Genomic DNA, 17,361 nt, shown 5'->3' with positions numbered 1-17,361 from the left:
CACGCCTGCAAGCTAGCAAAGCATAACTTGTACTTACCGCATCACTTCTATTCATATTCTCCTCAAAATCTTTAATTCCCATAATTCCTTTGAGACAAAGAGCTTGGCAACCAACAAAGCCTATTTGGCAATCAAAGAAAGGTTCTCCACTCATGAGGACCTGGGGAAAAAATGTTAACATGCTGAGTGTGTATAAAGAAACTGGAAGAGAGTTAAGCTTCTAGCCAAGAACCAACACATTGCTGGGCTCACCTATCTAACTTTCATGTTGTGGCCTTTATTTTATTTATCTGTTTTTTTTATAGCATTTGCACTCTACTCCAAGAGAGGCTTACATAAAATCAAAACAAGACATTTCCTAACCACAGGCTTACAATCTAAACGAAAAGAAAACAAACGGGACAAGGGACAAGGACAGGAGAGAAAATTGAGAATCAAGGCTATTCCAAGCCTATCCTTTGGAATTCTCTCCCCTTGAATATTAGACAGGCCCTGTCAAAGTGGTCTTTCCGGCCCCTACTGAAGACTCTCATCTATCAACAAATCTTCTAAGTTGAGATTTTCCCAGTCTGGAATTGTTTTTTAAGATTTTTAAAATATGTTTTTATCGTCTTATGCCTTATTTGCCACCCTAGGCACCTTTGGAACGAAAGGCAGGGTCTGAATCTAATAAATACATAAATAAATGCACACCTATCTATCCAAAATTAGTATTTATGTGGATGAATGTATAAGCAGGAATATTGTGGTCAGTTTTTGCACTTAATTAAGAAACAAATGAAGTGAAATAACAATAATAATGTACACTAGATTTGAGAGCTTATTATTTACTGCCTAGAGTACTACCGCTAAAGTCCAAGAATGGCTCTATTTCAGTTATGTTTTTATTATAGCCATCCAATAATGAGTGAATATAAAATCAATACTGCAACTGCCAGTACAAAGTAATGATTCTGATGAAATAAATACTGATGACAAGAAATCTACTATAAATATACAGAAGTAATGGAAAATTACCTCTACTGTAGTTCCTTCTTGCTCCCAGCATATTACTTCTTTGGATTTTACTTTCTGTGGGCTGTAATAGCTACTTTCAGCTTGCATTTCTGTGAGCTGTGTAACAATATGCCAAACACTTACCATTAGTCAACATTAGTATTAGCTGCATATAAGTTATTATTACTGTGTAGAAAAGATGATGACAAATTAAATTTTACTATTGGTGATTATGATTGGGCAGGAAACAGGTGCGCTAAAACAGCTGCAATATATTATCCACACTAGAAAATAACAACTTTAATCTATGTACTGGCACAATTTAAAAAAACAACAACACTGAAACATTTTAAGTTTCTCGGTTACATAAACAATGAATAAAAAGGTAATCTAACAGATACGCAGGTGCAACTCAGTTTATGAACTTGACAGAATAAACTTGACAGTTTATTATAATAGCATAGGAAGTAATTCACAAGATGGATGTACTTAAGCAACCCTTGCGAACTTCAATCATAAGTAAATATACTACCTTTTTGTCTATGCTCTGATCACCATGAATAAAGCAGCAAAAAGAGATCAATAGTGCACTTTTGACTATTCAACATCATTCATTAAACAAGGGCAAAATAATGAAACATTTAAATGTTTAGCCCTAACAGCTCCTAACTCTGGCATCTTTAACTGCTGAAATAATTCCTTCTAATTTTCTTATAACATAAAACTCCTAGAAGCTCTCATTACTTAGCTATTTCCAACTGTGTGTACACATGGTTGCTGTTTTGAAGCTAAGTTCTATAAAGCAAATGCTCAAGGAAAACAGGATTTAAAAACCCGCCCTTCAGCTGTCTGCAATCATTGTAGAGGAAAAGCAATTAATTGATTAAAAGAACTCAAACATTGCAAGAACAATTTTCGACATTATTAGGAAAATGCAACATTTAATTTGGCATGGGGTTTTTTTTAAAAAGCTGGAGTGGTATCAGCTATTCAGAATGCTAATGCAGAAACCTGAGCTTGTTTTTGACCAAAATATGAACCACAAATTAATTCCATACATTCTTAGCATTCAAGCAGAACAATGAATTCTAATGTTTTCCTTCTAAGTGCCAGCATAATTCTCTTATGCATACCATTTTATAGTGTAAAAAATATAACATTCAAGATGTTAGGATGTGGTAAAATTATTGTAATGTATAATGCTAAATGCACAAGAATAAAAACAAAGTCTCCTTTAATGGGTATTACCTACTTCAGCAAAGGACGCTGTATACACTAGCAGTTTATTATGAGATTTAGTGGGAATAATATCCGAACTAGAGTTGAGGCGACTGGGTTCCATGTTAGATTATAAATAAAACATCTTTTTAAAGTGCTGCAGTGCCCTTTTCCTCTTGAACTGGCCAGGCTCATCCTACAAGTCTGCTGTAAGAAGTGACTGGCAGAATCAGGCAACTACTGTACAAAATAACAAAGGTACGAACAAATCCATGGATAGTGAAGAACGTGACTGCTCTGGGAGAAAATATACTCGCTCCTTTATTCATAGCCCCAGAGTAGAACATTCTTCTTCTTTCTTTGGCGATCACTCGTAGTCGAGTAAGATTGTCTTCCATAAACACGGTTTTAAGAATGAGTCCATAAGTGACTGTGGAGGCCAATTCTGGACACACACATTCTTCCACAGTGGGGATATAGGTTTCTGGGCGGGAGTTGATCACGGTGTGGATTTGCCAAGCGTGCCTTCCTCTTAGCACGTTTCTCCCTTGCGTCCTGAGTTCAAGTGTCTTCAAAGCGCATGACACCTTTGGTAAAGGCTGTTCTCCAATTGGAGCGCTCGCAGGCCAGTGTTTCCCAGTTGTCAGTGTTTATACTACATTTTTTTAGATTTGCCTTGAGAGTGTCTTTAAACCTCTTTTGTTGACCACCTGCATTACGCTTTCCATTTTTAAGTTTGGAATAGAGTAGTTGCTTTGCAAGACGATGATCAGGCATCCGCACAACATGAACAGTCCAACGAAGTTGATGTTGAAGAATCGTTGCTTTGAGACTGATGCTTTGGGAGAAAATATATGTGCTCCCTTCTTCATATCCCCAGAATAGAACATAGATCTACTGTGAACACCCAATGATCAATCAACTTCCTTGACTGGAAGCATTAAAGTTGATGCCTACATGTTTGGATCATCTGAAAACTAACAAAGTTAGCTTTCAGATAATCTACACATGTGTAGGAATCATGGGGAACAGTGGGATAGACATATGTAGGATTACACTGTTAAAGGTATTCAACTATATGTGAACCAGCATACATTGTTTTCCGCAATGAGAACTAATGACCATATACTGCCATCTATTTTTGTTGTCCGAGCACTTAGCAAAAATGACTAGAAATATACTTATGGTTTTTTGGTTTTTTTAATGTTACCTTGAAGGTAATAGTAGCCTTTGTACAATAAAATCCTATAGAAACAATGGGATCTTTAACTGCTGGCGATTTATGCTGATTCATTGTTGTTCCATCATCTATTCCAAGAAAGTCTCCCTCTTCATCATCATTACCCACAATAGCAGGTACAAACGACCAGGCCCACGACACCCATCCCTGCTGTTGATCATCATCTTGTTGAATGTAAGATTCTGGAGAAATATATTGCATATCATGGCCTATTTCATCTTCTGCACCTTTAAAAAAAGCAAAGCAGGGATTAGTCAGCTTGAAATACAGTATTGGCCACAAACTAGAAACAAGACGCATTTTATTTTATACTTACATACAACATGTATTTTAAACAATATATACTATACCTTGTGGTATGAACAGGGATGCCAACAAGATTTCCTGGGCCCAGTGCACTGTATGTGGATTTATAATATATTTTTTTATATTACATTCCTGGTATCATTTCAAACCAAGTCATATTTGATGAACACTAAATAATTTTCATTTAAAATTCTAATTAAAATTATGAAATCTGGCTTTCATTTTGTCCTAAATCATCTGTTTTGATCCAAACTATAAAGGTACACCTGATTTAGGGAAGCTGCCCCGCTTTCTGATTTGATCCCAGAATGTCCCACTTTTCCTTAGGGTATCCCTGTTTTCATTGGACAAATATTGGAGGGTATGGAGTTATCCTGTCAGGATTCCAGCCGCGGTCACAGGTAAACTGGCCTCTCTCCAGGCATTCGGCTGGGATCCTTGTTGACCTTCCGTCTGCGTCTCCCGGCAGGCAAGGTAGTAAATCGGCGATCCTCCTCAAACGTGAGGAGAACACACCCTTCTCCTTCTCTCCCTCCCTGCACTCCCCAGGGAGGGGAAGAAAGACAGACAGGAGTCCTTTTTACATGTCTTTTATTCCTGTCGTTCAGCAGTACAGAGAAACGTGTCTGTACCCTCCAGACTCTGGCAGTAGAGTCGCTACCCCTCCCCTGTACTTCCAGCACAGGTCAGATGACACTCTGAGCTAACATCCGGTGCTCAGTACAGAGAATCGACTGCCCCTTTTTCCCACCAGTACAGTTCCAGACCACAACATCCTGTTTTACTTTCCAGCCACCTGCAGCTGGCTTTTGCATTGCTGCTTTTTCCTGACATATCCGACCCCCCCCCCCACCCGAGCTGTCTGAAGGCAATCCTGTATAGGGAAGTTTTTTTAATGTTTAATGTTTTATGTTTTTGTATATGTTGGGAGCTGCCCAGAGTGGCTGGCGCAACCCAGTAATGTATACAGGGTATAAACAGTAAAATTATCATTATGGAAGGGAATGTCCCTATTTTCATGGGAGAAACGTTGGAGGGTATGGACTACACACAAAAAAGTACTACTGAACACAATAGCCAGCATAATGAAAAACTGCAGAATTAAATTAGCAGCAAATTACAAGACACCCTATACACACTTCCGTAAGTCATGAAATACATTCCTTGTCAGAATTCTCATAGTGAACTTGAGCGATTCACACTAAACTCTCTTCAGAGAAAACACGGCAAAAAATACTATGTTTTATACCAATTAGAAGTATTTTTTAAAATCCCTGCCTAATTTAGCTGATAACGTTTACTCAGTTTCCAGAGCTGATGAACAGGAAAAGTAAACGAATGAGCTGCAAATGCTTAAAAGGTCTTTGATATCAAACATCAGGCAAAATCCCTAAACTTATGCAATCAGTGCTTACATGGCTGTTAACACAAACTGGACCCCGGCCTTGGCAGCATCACCAGCACAGTCTGAACGCAAGGATTAACTGTTCTTGAACAATTTCAAGTATATCATGTCCAAACAGGCCTCCTTCAACAGCAGAAATGTCCCCATTTTATCCCTTTAAAGGTATTGACAACTGTGATTGGCAGGAAAATGCTAGGTTTCATTTATGTCACCTTTTGCTGATGGATAAAGTAATCAAATCCATACCTTCAGAATCCCGTGTGAACTTTTTATTAACTATGGTTTGTAGCAGAGATGTTGCAGAGGAGCCTGGAAAACTGTAGATAGTGTGTGCCATTTTCCCAAATTCACCACAGTTAGGGTATCTTTTTCATCTGGAAGTAGGTTGGGAAGGGGATGGTGGGAATTTAATGCAGACACTTTGGGATTGCGCATTTTGTGATGGGACAGTCAGCAGTCCCGTCCTAATGCTGTAATATCCTGCTCTTCCCCGTCGTTTAGATAAAAGGCAGGGTTTATCCTGAACATTTTAGAACAGATAGAACAGGAGATGGCTTTGGTAGGGGTCCTGTTTTCATTTGAGCCTGAACCAGCATATACACAAACCACAGATACCAGTATAGTGGTACCTCTGGATGTGAACGGGATCCATTCCGGAGCCCCGTTCGCACCATGAGCAGAATGCAACCTGCGTCTGCGCATGTGCGGGTCGTGATTCACCGCGTTTGCGCATGCGCACATCATTCTGAGCGTCTGCGCATGCGCGAGTGGCATACCCGTTCTGTTACTTCCAGGTCGCTGTGGGACGCAACTTGCAAAGATTTAACCCAAAGTGACTTTAACCTGAGGTATGACTGTAGTTCCACTTGAGTGGGAGTGAAGTAGAGTTGACTTCTTCCCCCTAACATTAACCAATACAATCTAGACACCACAAATCTTATCAAATTAAGCAATTATAATTAATATGAAAATGAAACACTTGAGTAAACATAGAATATGTAGCACAACAAGAAAATATCTACTAACCCCCACCATACAGATATATGCAGCAACTTTTTTGCACACTTTATTAATTCGGGAGAAATGGCACAATCAATTATGCATCTTAATATTTCTTTTGTTATCATTTTTGTTCTACTCATTATTCTATTTCATGAGAAAGGCAGTACAAACAATGCGAAAAGTAAGAGGCTGTACAGGCTGAATGGTATGTGATATGTTGCCTAGGCACAGGTCCTGTCTATACATATTTATATTGATTTAATATTATAATGTAGGTCATAATAAAAGCAGACAAAGTCTTCAACAACACATTCCTACATGAGTAGCAACAAAAAGTAGATGCTTTTGGCTTTTCTACCCCTGCAGTGAAAGCATTGCTCAGAGCTGTGGTCCAGATGCATATTTTTAAAAGGGGAAAGCTCACATTGTTATAAATGGCCTTTCCCCGCAAATAAAACATCGCTATATTAGTCTGAATTAGCTGGTGGTCTCATAGCCGAACATGATAGGAACTGTAGGGATTATTTTTGATTCCTATGTCAAGAGTGACATGGCATATTAATCGGACAAACTGATGCCTCAGACCATAATTTTTCTGCAAGATGTGTAAACCCTTTAAAAGTACTGTGCCTCCAGAATCTTGTGCTTTTTAAAGAGCCTATAAGAAAGACCAATGAAAATAAAAGCAATGTAAACTGTGAAAGCAGCCAGCCTACCCTAGTTACCGGGACAATGAAATCAAACATATAAGGGCTTCTTACAGCGAGTCAGACCATCTAGGCCAGGATTGTGTTCTCAGACTGGTAGTGCCCCAAGAATCTGTCCCAAGGGATTTCCTCAACCCTCTTCAGTCAGCCCTGAATAGCTTGGGACCAGTTTACTTACAGGATAACTTTACCCCATTATGTGCTCTCTCAACTGCTTCAGAACTGATACAAGTGCCACATAATACTCATTCCACTGTTGTATAAAATCAATCTTTTAGTGTGATGACACCTACACTTTAGAACTCACAGCTTAAGAGGTTTTACTACAATCAAAGGGTATATAAGTTTTGTTAAATAAATTTGGGCTTCTGTATGGGGCTGCAGGGATCGTCATCAAAAACCACCTCCTTCCCCATCCCATTGAGAGATGCTTTCTGTTAGCAGAGGCGGCAGCATGGGATACCACACCAATCTGTAACTACATTATTTCTTGCAAATATCTATTTTTTCACACAAAAATGGAAGGTTGTGGTTAACAACTATGCCTAAATAGTCCTGTTGCATTTTAGATAATTATTAATACTAATGAGGTGCTATAAATAATGAAAAAGAATACTTAGTACTTAGCTACCGAGGCAAACTGCTCTATTGACTTATTAAATCAGTTCTTTAATAAAGTTAGCTGATGTGACTTAAGGGCTGACTACTTCTAAATAAATTAAAATATGGGAATTACAGAATAATCTAGAGTATCAGCTTATCCCAGGTACTTTTAAGGTAAGAATAAGAAAGAATTTTGAACTGTTTACTTCATGGTTTTGGTACATATTTTGAAAATGGCTGGTGGCAATCCTTTAGTACAGAGGCCCTCAAAGTCAGTTACAGAGCTCTTTTAACCAACCCAAGAAAAGAATCAAGCCCTTAATACAACACAGATTGCAATCAATTTGAAATATTTTTCATTGCCCTAAAAATAATACACAATGTTATTGTTTGAATGGATTACAAAGTTCCAGTTTAACCTTGGAAAAATTGTTCCATAAAAGACCAAAATGAAATGGTTTATATGGACATTTGTTCTGCCTTCACAATCTTACATATAGCTTCTCTAGGAAGCTAACAGAATAATTACTTGTTATTCAGTTACTCATTTTGCATTATCTGCACTTGAACTGTAATTTCTCTGATGCTTTTGGAGGATTGTGAACGAATTCAGTCTGTCTTACCTGAGATGTGCCCCAAAACATCCTTAGTGTGACAAACCAAGTCTTCATTTTCTCCATCTTTAAAGTTGCCTATTTCTCCATAGTAGAGTGAAATTCCAAGTTGCATTATTCGAATAAACATAGGAAGTTGTTGGTCAGTAATGGAGAGCTTCAGGGTTTCTACTAAAGTGTGGATCTGCAAGTACAGAGAAAAGCCTTGAGTTGGATCTGAAGAAATGTAGAGCTGAGAGAGGCCCCCTAGGGTAATCTGGCCCAATTCCCTCCAATACATGAAAGGAAGAATGAATGGAACTCCAATTGTGCAACAATGGATCCTCTGGAACAGCATAAGTTGCAGTAGGACAGGGAAATTATCAGAATTCAGCTGAACTGCCTTGCACAAGCAGTAGTGACTTTCTCCTGCAGTCTTAGATGGCGACCCGTGCATAATAAGGGATAAATTCTGTTGAGCACAGTCAGATTTAAACATGCATATAGGACCAGGCTCCACATAAGCAACAAGAGACAAAATGCAGATTTTAAATGTTAATATACATCTAAGGCAAATGAAGATTGTAATTATGAAGTATGTTAAACATGGTGTTAATTTCAGTTTTAATGACAGATTTTCCAGGGTACCCTGATGAGGAACTGTGGCCACCAACAAAGATAACCAGGCAAGTTATTTATAAACGTAATTATAATTATGCTCACACTAATCTATGTTCCCTGGCATGCTTTTTATGGTAACTCAGAATTCATTAAAACCATCTATATAAGTAATGAAGGAATAGAAAACACAGAATTCCTTATTAGAACCACAGCACCAATTGACATTAGTGAAGACTGTGTCAAAATTTCCATTATATGCTGTCAGAAGTTTGTGATTCTGCCATTAAAATATCCCCTCTGCTAAAACCTGGCATGAAAGTTAATGATCAAGCCCACAACTGAACTTCATTCCTCGATCAAAAACAAAAATTTGGCAAACTTTAAGATTCAGAGAGAGAGAAGGCCAAGATTTCATATTCTGCTTACCTACAATAGCCGCATAGTACCACAGTGAAGTGCATTTAGCATGTCAGAGTTTATTATGATTAATAGAAGACAAGAACCTGTTTATGTTTCAGAAGCTGCTGAGCACAAATATCTCAAAATGACTTTAGCTGTCATCTCTTTCCATCTAGTGTTACTGTATGCATAGCAAAGTTGTAGACAAGTTGAGAAAATATCAATTCCAGAATCTGACAAGTAATTTTGTCTACAGTGCTTGTCATAGACTTTAGGACAGGTGTGGGGAACTCAGGCTGGAGGCTGAGTGCCTGGTCCTTGATACTCTAACCAGTCAACACTGCTCCCTAGGCAGCTTCATTCCCTCCTTGAGTGTTTTTGCCAGGCTGGAATGTGTCATTGAGCTGTGATAATGGTTTTTGCCTGCCAAAATGAAGCCCCAGAAAGTTGCTCGTGAGGCAATGCAGCCCTTGACTGCACAAGGTTCCCTATCCCCATTTTAGTACAGTGGTACCTTGGGTTACAGACGCTTCAGGTTACAGACGCTTCAGGTTACAGACTCCGCTAACCCAGAAATAGTACATCGGGTTAAGAACTTTGCTTCAGGATGAGAACAGAAATCGTGCTCTGGCGGCACAGCAGCAGCGGGAGGACCTATTAGCCAAAGTGTTGCTTCAGGTTAAGAACAGTTTCAGGTTAAGAACGGACCTCCAGAATGAATTTTCTTAACCCGAGGTACCACTGTATTTAGAAACTAAAGCATGCAGTGCAAACTGTGAAGATCTAAAACAGGCATAGGCAAATTCCGGCCCTCCAGATGTTTGGGACTAAAATTCCCATCATCCCCTAGCTAACAGGACCAGTGGTCAGGGATGATGGGAATTGTAGTCCCAAACATTTGGAGGGCCGGAGTTTGCCTATGCCTGATCTAAGAGAACATTAAGCTCGGATAAATGCCACAGAGAATGCCAGATTGATAGCTGTATTGATTAGAAAGAGCCATATAGATCCTGAACCACTCTGGATATCTGCTTCCAATCCTTGGCTTAGAAACAGGAGAAAGTTTGTTGCAGTTAAACAAACTGAAACTAAACTGAATAGCTTTAAGTACCTAATAATGAATTGTTAGTCTGAATTAAGACCCTACAGCCACATGCTACTGGATAAATGTATGTGCAAAACAACTCCTATACGGCATCTGGCATCAATAGTATCAGGATAATTAGCTGCACACAGGGACAGATAAACTACAGTACTCATGGACACATCTGGAAACATGTTCAGAACAGACAATACTTCGCTTTCTCAATCTAATTTCAAAAATTCACAAAACATCCCCAGTACATGGTGTTATGTGCTTTCAGATTGCTCTGGCACCACTGTTCCCACATACAGTATGTGCATCCTCTCTTGAAGTAGATTAGAATACACAAACTCATTAAAGACTATTAAGTACCTTGAATTACATCATAATATTTTTGAATTCTCACTTATCTATTACCCCAGTCAGCCTTTTTATTATCCATACAAGTACCAGAATTAAGTATCCTTAAGCTCACACTATGAAGAAGTAGCTAAATTAAGTAAGATGAATTAGCTACACTAATGCTAGAAGCTGTATCTCAAAAAATGTATAAAATGATTGAAGTAACCCACTAACAGCCAAACTACTCTTCCTGGGACACAAAGTCCTGCTATGGCTATAGCCACCCAATGTTCACATCTGGAGGCTCAGAAATGAGTGCCAAAGGCAGAGCAGAAATTAATCTGTTTTAGGTGGTCAATTTTCATTTTTCTTAGGAGTACATGGTGAAAAACAATTCATACATCAAATTTAAAAGATCTAGAAAAGTACTTACTTTAATAGTGGATGGCATCTTAGAATTAAGATTATCGTAAGTGAAATGTAGACGAGTTCTGAACGAACACTTGTAAAGCAGGGGATCTTGATAAAATTCAATCTTGCCACTAGCGTTCCTTTTGTCTAGGCAAACCGTGCAGTCGGAAAAATTTATCACCTTCCTTAGGACCAAATCAGTTGCTTTCAAAAGGAAGAAAAATGTTGCTCAGTTCTTAGCAAATAACGCAAAGTAAATATGCAAACGCTCATATTTATTTCACACTACTTAATACATAGAAACATTTTTAAAGGACCCTTCACAAGTTTAACATATTGAAGTTTTATTCGAAACGCTGGAGAGACTGCAGGAGTGAGGAAGTTTCAAATGCTGCCTACTTGGTGTCTGCTTCAAGTCTGTGCAGAATCTGAAAAGCTTGAAGCTGTACAATGCGTCGTGTTGTAAGAACACAATGAGGAAACTCAGAGAATAAAGCTCACCTCTAAAATAGATCAATATTTGTCTCTCTGATCACTATTTCTGCAAAATTATTTTAGAACATTATCTTAAAAAAATGTACAATGTCATTTAAAAACTCAATAGTCTGCTTACCAGATATGTCCATGAACGCTCGATCCCAAAATTCATCCACGGTGTAACATTCTGCTGAAGTGATATTGACTGACAGAACGATGTCATCCTCCACGTATTTGAGTATGAGATTATTGATGACAATGTTGACATTGTTTATAACCCGCCAGATCAAACTCTGTACATAGCCTAAAAAGAAATCATGGTTTTATTAAACCCTTTGCTTGGGAACCTTACCAACAAGTTACCAAATACAGGAAAAAATAAAATTGCCAGTTGAAGAGATATCAAGTGTTTAAATAAAACAAAACATCAGGCTTCCTGAGCTTCAAGCAAACTAACAACCGCCAAAAGAACAGAGTCCTAAAAATAACTATATTATTTTTTATCACAAAGTACCTGGTGGTAAATCTGGGTCAGGAGTAGTCTGTTGAATTCTTCTTGGTTTCACTGCTGCTTTTGCACTTTCCGTGGTACTACGATTTGTTGAACTTGAACCACAGCTTTCATGATCATCCTATAAAAGTTAACAAATGTTCATACTGAATCCACAATGGCCAAAAAAAATAGTGGGGGGGGGGGAATTTATTTTTTAAAAAAGAAAATAAAGAATAAAAAACAGATTGCTAGTGAAAAGTAACAAAGGTAAGAAAGATACAAACTAATTAAATATGTAATAGGGGAAGGAATGAACAGCAGAATGGATAAGTTGAGGTCTAATACCTTAGAAACAAAAGCTGTTGACCACAAGATAATGAAAACAAACAAAAGTGCTAACAATTTGACAACTGTGCTCTATAATTGCTTATCCCATTTTAAACATTCTATAATGGTTGGATTGGTGGACAGAACAGTTTCAAAGAAACATATATGCATGCTCAGAGGGGGTTATGGCTTAAATTTCTCAGTCTACAATTATACGACTGCCACAATGGCCGTTTGTACTTGTTCACAACAATACGAAAGGATACTACATCTGTACAGTGTAAGATGCCTAGAATTCTCCCTTTCGACGGAAATATCTCTTTTTAATATAAAATTATTTAATGTAATAAACCAAGAACCTTGGTATTTTGACACCTCTTTCAATTCTTTGTATTTGTTGATGCAAAAAAGTCATTTATGCAGTGCTATTTTTCTAGAAAAAGAGGAGCTCAGAACTCACCATGAATGACTCCCTCGTTCTCTTAGAATGTCAATGGCGCCCACCTGAGTGGTGCCAGAACTGAGTTCCTGTGAGTTCCAGCTGAAAAAAGCCCTGCATTTATGTTTATCTCTATTTAATTAATATTTGAATAATGTGGGATTCAAAAGGAGTATCTTAAGGTTATCAAATTCTGGCCCTGTTTGCACATCATAGGAAGCCATAGCCTAAAATACATTATAGTTTACCATGCAAGAGCAGCATACAAGTGCATGCTGCTCAAAGTGTAGCCATGCCACACCTACTTTTGCCAAACCAGGAGAAAACTAACCGCAGCACTAGCTTAGCGCTCTGTGCAAAAAAGCATTTGCGCTTTGTTTCTCTCAAAGCAATCCATGAGAGGCAGCTAAGGTTTGTCCGTGACCTCCTTTTGTGGTTTGTTTGGGAGAGAAAGAAATCAAAAGTGCTGGCTTCTACGGAATGCTGTAATAGCACTCTGACCCACAGCCCTAATAAGGCGCAGCACAGATCCCAATTTAATATGTGAGACTGTCTTCCCACAAACCATGCACATCTCCCCAAACTGGATGTCATATGTGGGGCAAGCACAGATGTGGCTGTCAACAGAAAATCAAAAGCCTCAAGCCGTACTCCTGATGGTTCACTGGCAAAGAAGACTTGCTGTCATGGCTGATCAGCTGACTGGCAGTGAGAACAAGACTGCTGGGTAGCACAGCTGACCTCTGCCCAAAGAGGGCTTGAAGTCACCAACTATCAGCTAAGAGGCAGCGATTCCAAGCCCACTGGGTCAGCTGTGCAACCAAGATTCCCATGAAGAACTCAGTCGCACAGCCGAGCCCTGCAGAAAGCAGGATTGAGTCACCACCACAGACGGTAACTTCAAGCCTTGCTTGGCTTGGCTTTTCTTCTATAGCACAGCTTGCCACCTGGCAAAACGGGACCCACTAGCCAGATCTACTTTCCCACCTGTTTTAGATGTTGCCTCATGTGACATGCAAACCAAGTTATGCTTGTTCTTATCAACATGGGGGGGGGGGGAATCACCCCAAAGCGAAGCTCTCAAAATATTATTTTTTAAGTGAACAACAGCTAATGATATCTTTAACACAATATGTAAACCCTAATTATTACAAGGCAACTCATGTGGCCATGACCTTACAAGAACTATTTTGCTATTTAGACCTTTTATGTCAAAGAAATCTGCAGTCATACATATTTCTGCTCAATGTTAACTCTGAAAACACACAATTAATTTTTGAAACATATGTGGCTGCTCACAAGCCCAGAAATAAAACATGTTCATTAAAAGTTCCAAGTTAACTGCCAAAACCAGCATAATTATGAAAATATTTAACACTGGGACCAACTGAAATCACATACTGCATAGATTACACTGATGTCATGACACACTTCCCAGCCAAAATGCACTAAAACTACTACAGTCTAATAAATCTAGGTCACAGCATATGACAAACATTTTAAAGTTTAAGAAATGTAAATGATATTTTCCCATTTTATTAGCTTGAATTCAAATAGAGGATTTCATAAAAGAAAAGGTTTCAATAACTGCAGGAATTATTCCAAAAAAACTTTAGTTGTGATTGTAGGTGCCTAAATCTGAAAGAACTCTAAATACTTTTTCCTATAATCGTTTCACAATCCACCTCTCTCATATTTACTTTTGCCGAGTTTCCCCCTGTAACTATGGCATTCGTGATGAAGCAGGTTTTTTTAAAAAAAAACTAACAACAGACAAACTTTAATTTTATAAATATTTAAAAGTCTTTTTACGTTGACACTTCTGGGACTGCCACCTGATGAAAGGTGGCTAGTAAGTAAAATGGAAGGTTTCTCTGTCTGCATGACTATTATCGGAAATATGGAGAAGATAAAGGGGATGTCAGTGCTTCCAGTATTTGAGGAATAGCTCACGAAGGAGAAAAGCTGGTTTCCCAGGTGAATAATCCTACTTTCCCCACTATTTATTTACATATATTACGCTTGTATATATTTACATATATATTATAAACATACAATATACCATATTTTTCCATGTATAAGAAGATGCTTTTTGCTTAAAAAAATTAGGCAAAAATTGAGTGTCGTCTTATACATGGATAATGAATGCAGAGGGGGGGAACGTGCGATTAATGGCAGCAGCAAGCAGGAGATTGGCAGCGGCGATTGGGCGGGTGATTGGTGGCTGCAGCAAGGCCTGCTGGTGACTGGCTGCGGCTGCGGCAATTGGGCAGGCAACTGGCAGCTGTGGCAAGGCGGGGAGGAGATTGGCGGCTGCGGCAAATGAGCGGGGGGCTGTTGGTGGTGGTGAGCAAGCAGACATTTGGCGGCTGCAGCGAGGTATGCGACTGGCAGTAGCGGGCAGGCAGGTGAGCAATTGGTAGAAGTGACCTCCCCCACCCCCCAAAAGAAGCTAAACAACTTAATTTCTTAATTTTGGGTTTAAAAAAGGGGGGTTGTCTTATACATAGGGGCATCTTATACACATTAAAATATGGTAACACTGTATATTTTATATATATTTGTTTGTTTCTGCAACTCCAAAGTGCTCTCCTGAGACAGATGTCAGTGAATAAGGGTCAGGGGCTGCAAGTTGATCTGATGACAATATGCCAGCTAACTTAGTGTTATGTCCACACATGCATCTTATCCTGCATTTGTTAGCACAGGTCCCAATAAGTTTCTGCAATCATTCTGTAGATTCGAGGCAGGAGGAGCAGGAAAAACAGCAATATGCATTAAAGAACCAACCCCTCTTCATATACCCTTTCTCTTTCCTATTGCATCCTCTATGATTATTCCCCTCCTCCATGTTTCCTGAGACAGAAAGTGGTTTCAATAAGGGAAGGGCAACCAATGGGCTGTATCCTCACTGGATCAATTTGGCCTAAGATCCAAAGGGCCTCAATCCCAAGTTGATAGAGCCAGGCCTTGGTACTTCCTTCATAAGTCGTAAGCAGAGACAAGTAGCATTTTTAAGTGGCTTAACATTAAATAAAATGTCCTGGATTACATACAAATCAAATAACTGAAAACAAGATTATTTCGGCTCAGTTGCTGCCAAAAATAACACCAAAAGCTAAGGCACACTAATGAAAACATAGACATTTGGAAAAATAATCATCAGTACTTTAAAAGGCTTAAACATTTTGATGCTATGCTAAAAAATATAAATCACAAGGAGGCACATTAAACACACCAATTTCAAATAGCGCTGTCCCATGAATACAGATCAGCATCGAGTGAAATAAAGATGTAATGTCATTAAAGTTTAGAAGCTGGTCCCAGGGTCATGAATTCACTTCTGCAACCCCTATCCACCCCCACAGGAATTTCCTCCCACTGTCCTTAGCCATGGTTCATCATGGTTTGCACCAGCATGAACCATGTTTAATACAAACCCAGAGGATGCACACCCCATTTAATATCTGAAACTCTGGTTTCAAAGTGGTTACAAGCAGTTTTTACTAGTGCAATAAGTGCTCCTAGGTTTTGTTTATTAAAAAAGTAAAGGGAAGCATCAAGTCCAATCCTGTAATCCTGGCAATGCTTCACCATTAGAATGAGCGGCATTTGAAAAAGGAGTCCTGTGCATGTTTATTTGGAAGTAAGTTCTAATTTCTCCAGGGTAGCTTACTTCTTAGGAGTTGTGTTTAGAATTGCCAAGCAAACACTTTTATAGCATGAATGTTCACAGGCTAAGGCTAGAGTTTACTTCTAGATGCAGATTTTCCCTGACTGTATCACTGAAACTCTCTGTCCATGCAACTTAGAACAGCTATATTGCATTGTAGCTTGAATCAACTATATTTCCATTTATTAACATTCATAACAGCAAACATTTTTATTTAAAACAAATCAATGTAGAGCTCAGTTCAAAAAGGGGTGAATGGGAGAAATCCTCTGTATTCTACCTTAATTCATGCTACACTTTCCCCACGTTACTTGTGACTGTATCAAAAAAGGAACAAAAATGTTGTTCAGAATTTTAACTTGTGTAAAACATGTGGAGGGCTTATTTGGGGGTGGGGGGCAGAAGGAAAAATAGTTGTACAATCAGAAAGGGGAAAACCATGTCAAAAGCGGTGGAAATAATAAAAAGTTTTGTTTAAAAATATCAACAGTTACATCACTTCATTCAATGAATATCTGTGTTAATAAATTCATGTAATGTTGTGCTATTATGGTGGGACTGGACGTTACAAGCTGACCTGCAGAAACCAACACTTGCTTACGAAGCCTAGCCAACATTTGTAGCCATCTGCTGAAAGCTTACTGTGCTGTGCTTGTTCAGTTTTTTGAGGTGTGGCAAAAGCACTGAGATAAGAACCTGAGCCAATTCCCTCAGACTTTTCTGACATAAGTTGATGGTCAGATATTTAGCCATCCTTATAACCTTTCTCTGAATATGTTTCAGTTCGCCAATATACTTCTGGAATTGTGTCAGTCAAGCAAAATAGGAGTTTGGGGAGGGTTCAGTGGGGTTCACTGGGGAGGAGGAGCCAGGAAAACACAGTTGCATTAGATAAGTTTGCTTGTTCTTCTCTGGATCCAATCCAGTCTTGATTACTGCACTCTAAATTGTTAAAAGTTACAATATTTATTTTTGGATGCTACATAATTTGAATAGATACATAATATCCATTGTGTAAACAATTT

At 38.7% G+C, this 17,361-nt stretch overlaps 1 protein-coding gene across 6 annotated transcripts in view; it reads right to left on the bottom strand.

Annotated features, from left to right (window-relative positions):
* The window catches only part of VPS13B (vacuolar protein sorting 13 homolog B), a 368,719-nt gene that overhangs the window by 321,603 nt on the left and 29,755 nt on the right, over nucleotides 1-17,361 (bottom strand). For all 6 annotated transcript variants that reach the window (XR_014010614.1, XM_081204225.1, XM_081204222.1 and 3 more), the window contains exons 4-10: nucleotides 11,919-12,036; nucleotides 11,541-11,708; nucleotides 10,950-11,131; nucleotides 8,101-8,275; nucleotides 3,425-3,681; nucleotides 1,018-1,113; nucleotides 38-160 (exon numbers count right to left, since the gene is read on the bottom strand). Coding sequence is in view for 5 of the 6 variants with exons in the window: in XM_081204225.1 (XP_081060351.1) it covers nucleotides 38-160; nucleotides 1,018-1,113; nucleotides 3,425-3,681; nucleotides 8,101-8,275; nucleotides 10,950-11,131; nucleotides 11,541-11,708; nucleotides 11,919-12,036 (1,119 nt within the window). In the remaining variant the exon portion in view is untranslated. The remainder of the gene's footprint in view (nucleotides 1-37; nucleotides 161-1,017; nucleotides 1,114-3,424; nucleotides 3,682-8,100; nucleotides 8,276-10,949; nucleotides 11,132-11,540; nucleotides 11,709-11,918; nucleotides 12,037-17,361) is intronic.

The sequence above is a fragment of the Podarcis bocagei genome (assembly GCF_964188305.1).
Source record: "Podarcis bocagei genome assembly, chromosome: 8".
NCBI lineage: Eukaryota > Metazoa > Chordata > Lepidosauria > Squamata > Lacertidae > Podarcis > Podarcis bocagei.
Note: the sequence above shows the minus strand (reverse complement) of the source record. Positions and strands in the feature narration are given on the sequence as shown.